The sequence below is a fragment of the Sprattus sprattus genome (assembly GCF_963457725.1).
Source record: "Sprattus sprattus genome assembly, chromosome: 4".
Lineage (NCBI taxonomy): Eukaryota > Metazoa > Chordata > Actinopteri > Clupeiformes > Clupeidae > Sprattus > Sprattus sprattus.
Window position 1 is genome coordinate 37,612,762 of NC_137923.1, and position 6,434 is coordinate 37,619,195.

At 41.5% G+C, this 6,434-nt stretch overlaps 1 protein-coding gene across 1 annotated transcript; it reads left to right on the plus strand.

Moving 5' to 3' along the window:
* Positions 1–2,544: 2,544 nt before the first annotated feature.
* s100a10a (S100 calcium binding protein A10a) lies at positions 2,545–4,301 on the plus strand. Its single transcript, XM_080838168.1, has 3 exons — positions 2,545–2,586; positions 3,663–3,825; positions 4,077–4,301. The coding sequence occupies exons 2-3, from the start codon at positions 3,685–3,687 to the stop codon at positions 4,239–4,241; spliced, it is 306 nt and encodes a 101-aa protein (XP_080694294.1). The 5' UTR covers positions 2,545–2,586; positions 3,663–3,684; the 3' UTR covers positions 4,242–4,301.
* The last annotated feature ends 2,133 nt before the right edge of the window (positions 4,302–6,434 follow it).

Genomic DNA, 6,434 nt, shown 5'->3' on the forward strand with positions numbered 1-6,434 from the left:
TTATTTAAAATTCAAAGCTGCTACGTTCAGTGGAAGAGAATGTCCGGCAGAACAGGTGTTCCGGCATTAGCAGATGCCACAGCTTATTTCTATTTATAAAACGACACCTACAAGACTTTAATAGCAAGGTATAGCCAGACTGGACTGTCCTATTTTTTAAGAGTAATCTACGAGACATCAGAATAAGATGACACTAACAAGAGTATCATCCAAAGCGTTGTGTTTCTTGCGGTTTGCTAAAGGCTAACGATGCAGAATATTAGATTAAGCTATGAAAAACAACCATGCTTGTTGAAGACCTGCATAAATACTATTAAATGGATTGTTAATGATTCAGCAATATCGGGTTACCAAAACAAGCAATTGTACCAATCAAATGGGTATTCATCTCAAATAAAACAGTGGCCTCATCTTTGATCATCTTTAGGCTACTCACACTTATGCGAACCAAGGCGTCCATTCTGAAGATTGGTGTTTAGTTTTGGCACCGTTCTTCAGGATTCTCTCCACCATTTAACGTAGCCTATTCAGAACCCCGTCGTCCCACTGAAACGCTAGTTTAAGCCTAACAGCGGTACACGCCTGCACATCCAAACGAAAGAGGTTCACTGACAGCCTGACTTCGAGCCCGGGGACGCGAATGAGAGTTGGAGGAGAGCAGCCTATCATTGTTACCTGTTCTGCCTCAAGCCACGCGCGATTTGATTCTTAACTTCTTCATATATACAGCCGCGGAAAGAATTAAGAGACCACTTCAAAATTATCAGTTGATTTTACTATTTATTGGTAGGCTATGTGTGTTGAGTAAAATGAACATTTTATTTGTATTATATAAACTACTGACAACATTTCTACCAAATTTCAAATAAAAATATTGTCATTTAGAGCATTTTTTTTTTGCAGAAAAATGACAATTGGTCAAAATAGCAAAAAAAAAAAGATGTTTTCAGATCCCGAATAATGCAAAGAAAACAAGTTCATATTCATTTTTAAACTACACAATAATAATGCTTTATATTATAAATAGTTCAGAAATCAATATTTGGTGGAATAACCATGGTTTAAAATCACAGCTTTCATGTGTTTTGGCATGCTCTCCACCAGTCTTTCACATTGCCGTTGGGTTACTTTATGCTACTCCTGGCGCAAAAAATCAAGCAGCTCAGCTTCTTTTCATGGCTTGTGACCATCCATCTTCCTCTTGATTTCAGAGGTTTTTAATGGGATTCAGGTCTGGGAATTGGGCTGGCCATGACAGGGTCCTGATCTGGTGGTCCTTCATCCACACCTTTACTGGCCTAGCTGTGCGACATGGAGCATTGCCCTGCTGGAAAAACCACTCCTCAGAGTTGGGGAACATTGTCAGAGCAAAAGGAAGCAAGTTTTTCTTCCAGGACAACGTTGTACTTTGCCTGGCTGAGGTTTGTAAAAGACCATAATGATTGAACCAAAGCGGACTGGAGGTCATCTTCTAAGTTCATCTTCTCCGATGAGTCTAATTTTCAGCTTTGCCCAACACATGGTCGTCTGATGGTTAGACGGAGACCTGGAGAGGCCTACAAGCCACAGAGTCTTGAACCTACTGTAAAATTGGGTGGAGGGTCAGTGATGATCTGGGGGTGCTTCAGCAAGGCTGGAATCGGGCAGATTTGTCTTTGTGAAGGACGCATGAATCAAGCTATACAAAGTTTTCCTGGAAGAAACCTGGCTTCCTTTTGCTTTGACAATGTTCCCCAACTCTTTTTTCCAGCAGACAATGCTCAATGCCACACAGCCAGGTCAGTGAAGGTGTGGATAAAGGATCACCACATCAGGACCCTGTCATGGCTTGCCCAATCTCCAGACCTGAATCCCATTTAAAAGACTTAAGCCAAACTAACAATATCATTAAATTAATATATATATGATTGGTCAGTTTATAGGCCTACTAACTAATTTGTTCTCTAACCACTTTTAGAATGTTTTGCCACCGTGGGCACATTTGCATGACAGCAACACAAACACAAAATGACGCACACATTTGTTCCCTATAAGCAAGCGAGCAAGCGCAAACACACTTTCACAGCCTATGCTGATTAATGTCGACCAAAAGTCGCTGAACGATTTATAGGCTGTCCACTCCCCCTCATCTTATCAGTTTGGCGGTATTGGTTTATTGTCGTTGACTAGGAACTTCATGATAAGCCTGTAAGAAAACAACGAGTAACTGCCGACATATAGTATATAGCCCAACGTCTTTCCACGAAGTTTCTGTACACATAACAACTGTTAAACCCATCAAAGTTCTTCGGCTTCTAATTTCTGATCCACTCAACTATTCATGGGGATGGTCGTTGGGCAATAGGGCACAGAGATAACGCAAGAGCGTACAGTCACACACACACATCCTACGCTTTCTTTCTCTCTCTCTCTCTCTCTCTCACACACACACACACACACACACACACACACACTCGTGTACACTCATCCACGCAACAGGCACTGGGGCGGCGCCTGCTATAAATTGGTGGGTGAGCCTCTCTCAACTTCAGCCCAGAGCCCACCATTTCAACACCTCTTCTACACTGCTGTTTCTATCTCCTGACGGTAAGACCTGAATAAATACTACTTATCTGCAACTGACAAGAAGGCTGTAGCCTAAGCTACGCTATTGGTCTGTCAATAAAGTTTAATGTTGCCGCAAATGCCTCGGCTCCATAAACCAAAAACGAAGGCTCTGTGCGAAATTGATGCTTTAATTATCACAATTGGAATGTGAATTAAGAAGGTGGACGAGCCCTAACACGTGAAGTTGGGCGACACGTCTCAGTTATATAGCGAAGTCGAATTTATAGGTGTTAAGATCACACTCGTAACCGTAAGTGTGGTTTGACACAATTTGCATCGTCTGGCTGTTACAACGGTCCAACTGTCCTTCCTCGTCACAGTGTAGTTTATCGATCCGCCCTAATTATTTTCATGAATTTAAACAACATTTACAAAGTTTCCTGAACAACTTCTCTTTTCTGCCTGTTACCTCCGTTTCCCCATTCTGCTTCTGCCAACCCTCCTGGCTTGACTAGCCCTGACTCACTCTCTCCATAGTCTCAACAGCCTAGCCTCTGTCTGTGCTCTAGTTGTTAAAACCCAACATATCCTAGCATGTGGCTCAGCAAAGTTCCACTGCACTGTTGGCCATAGGGTGTGGCCCATGAGAATGATCGGCCGGTGTGCACACATGATTACAATGATGCAATGTCTCTGGCACTCGAGGGTATGCGTAAAGGCCTATCATATCTATCTCTCTCCATATCTCTCTCTCTCTCTTTTTAACCAGAACTGATTGCCAACATGACTATAACAGTCTTCCGTAACAGAAGTAACTCCCCTCCCGGGTTGCCACTGACAAACTCTCTAATATGAGTACTCAAGTTCCCCTTAATCCTATTTATGTCTCTCAAAAATATTGATTTGTGGATTTGGAGGTATGTGTGAGCTGTGAGGTAATTTTGTGAGGAAGTGTATGTTGTGAGCATCATTCATTCATTAATCCCATGGTAGCTTTTAACTCTGAATCATTTGCTTCATAGCATCTCATTGGACTTTTTTATACTAGCACAAACTCTAAAACTCAGTCTCATCCAGTACTTTCTTTCAACTAAAGACCTCTTTTCTATCATTAGTGTTAAACCTTACTCTGCAGCCATGCCGTCTGACCTGGAGAAAGCCATGGAGTCCATGATCATGGTGTTCCACAAATATGCTTCCAAAGAGGGAGTCAGCAGCACGCTGAGCCGCAAGGAACTCAAAGACCTCATGGAGAACGAGCTGGCTGGCTTCCTCAAGGTATGCTCTCTTTTCATTTTATCTGTCCTGCTATTCTTATCACTCACCCTCTGTATCCAGTATCATCCCATACATGCCTTAACATAATATAGTTCACTTAGTTTAATCTTCACATTTTATCTCCACTGTGCTTTTAATGAGTAGTAGTGGGTTAATATTTAACAGGAAAGTGGAAATATATGAAAAAGTGTTATTGTAAATGTCACATAAAGACTTTATGTCACAAAAATATTTTATTCTCTTTATCTCAGTCTCAGAAAGACCCCGCAACAGTGGACAAGATCATGAGGGATCTCGACGCTAATGGTGATGGCCAAGTGAGCTTTGAGGAGTTTGTGTCTCTGGTGGTTGGCCTGTCCATCGCCTGTGAACAGTGCTATCAGATGCACCTCAAGAAAACAGGAGCCAAGAAGTGAAGGAAACAGAAGAGAACAAAGAAGGATAGAAGCTAAGAGGATATTTGAGCTGTAGTTTTTGTAATTATGCTGTTTAATAAAATATGTGTTTACTACTACTGTGTAAAAAACTGTGTCTTTAGTTGTGTGTGTGTGTGTGTGTGTGTGTGTGTGTGTGAGAGAGAGAGTACTGACAATATGTGTGTGGGAATTCTCCAATAGCTGTGTTGTAATTAACATGTACTCCATAAAATAGTGTTCCAGTGTTAAGTCTACAGAGGTTCTGAATGCCTCCAACTCTACATCTCTTAAAGCTGCAGTGTATAACTTTTTTTAAATAACTTTTTCGTCACATTGATTAAAGTAATTTTGCCCTGACAGTAGTACATGAGACAGATCATCTTCGAAAGACTCCTCTGGCTCCACCCAGCGCTCCTAATGCCATTTTGCAAGACTCTACTGTGACCGAATCAAAACAACCTATTAGGGCCAGGAGGAGTGTCTGACAGGGTGTAAATCACTGCCTGTGCACACAGTGCTGGAAGGCCCCCCCCCCCCCCACATGCTCTCACATGGTCAACTGCCCATCCCTCCTTTGCCTACTACACTATGACAGAGATAAGTAAACAGAAGAAGATCAATGATGAAAAGTAATAGGAAAAGAACGAATTAGACAATTTGCGAATTTGTAAATCTCCTGAACTACGTAGCCAATATAGCTGGCTACTTCTGTTGCTTATATATTATATAATCCCCCACGCTAAGTAAGTAGTAGAGTGCAGGTATTTGAACACGTACCTTGTATGTAATCTATCTATGCATATGTTCACAGGTGTCTATACTGGCTACTGGACCTTTTACAAATGTGGTGATGTAGCTTATTTGTGTTTTGTAGTTGTGAGAATGAGACCTGAAGGAGTTGGATACATTTGCGATGACAATGATTCTCCCGGTACTCTCCAACACTCATGTGGACTTGCGAGTTCATACGTTTTGGAGAGGTGACTTTGGACGGGTGTGAAAGAAGGGGCTGGGATTTTGATGGTTGTAGTCTTTCAAAATCTATCTTACTCTTGCTGGTTTCTCCAGAATCGCCCTAGGTTTGAAGAGAGCCTATTATGCTTTTCTTATGAGTAATGCTCATAACTATTTTCCGTTGTCCTTGAAAGCTTGAGGCTTAACATAGCTCATTACGCTTTGCAGAGCCTAACCCACGACATTAAACAAAACACCAGTGTGGTTTGGGATAAGCTGACCATCCGGCCTGTCGCTAGTAGAATTGTGGAGAATAAAAAACCTCAGTTTACAGTGAGATAGCAGGGAGTGGTCAGGGACAGGATGTACACTCATTTCCCTGGCATCCCTTGAATTCTCTCTAGTCCTCTATCTCTCTCAGTATTTACCCTGTGAACCTGGGTTGGGCTCAGTGCATGCTGTGGCAAATGACTGTTATTGGTTTTGAGGCAAACACACTGGTTGCTATGTTACGGTGGCAGGGAGAAGTTGAGTAAGCCATGATTACCACACCCCTGTAAGATACCCATAAGCAAGCACTTTTAAAGTAAGGGATTCCCCTCACACAAAACAGCCGAGACCGTTCTTCAGTAATTCCTGTGTCTTTTAAAGTATAACATTTTCCATTAGATCTTATTTTACTGTTATTCACCAAATGTCTTTTAAAGTACAAAACAGGCTTTTCAAAATAAGAACTAAAAGTAGATTTAAAAAGATGGGCAATTTTCATGCAGAGAATATTTACTGTAAAGAAATATCCTTAACCAAAACTATTTGCAAAAACAGCTAATCTGTTGGGAAGTTTGGAAGACATGTCGCACTCTCCAATCATTAGCACGTGCTCCTAAGCCATGTATGTGTGTGATCTCTTCCATCCTCCAAGGCCAGCACACCACTGCAGGCAAACCTCTGTTGAATGGCATAATTAAATTGGCTTTTGAGATCAAATATTTTCAACAAACCTTTTGCCTGAATCCTGGAACTTACCTTTTACTTTTGTCTGATGCTTTATATGCACAGTACCAAGAACAACAGCTGTTTATTGTCCTAACATGTGGAACGATCTCCAGTAGATCAAGATCCAGTCAAGACAGATATAATCCTAAAGTAGGCAACTATGAGGAGAGAAAATCATATTGCACTTAAAAAACGTGAGAGAGTACTTTTGTCTCACACATTTTAAAGCTGTCCCATCCCATG

What these genes read in the sequence shown, in the direction of transcription:
- s100a10a (XM_080838168.1), top strand. Translation starts at nt 3,685, where the DNA reads ATGCCGTCTGACCTGGAGAAAGCCATGGAGTCCATGATCATGGTGTTC. An exon ending in AGCTGGCTGGCTTCCTCAAG is followed by an intron (nt 3,826 to 4,076) that starts GTATGCTCTCTT and finishes TCTTTATCTCAG; the next exon opens with TCTCAGAAAGACCCCGCAAC.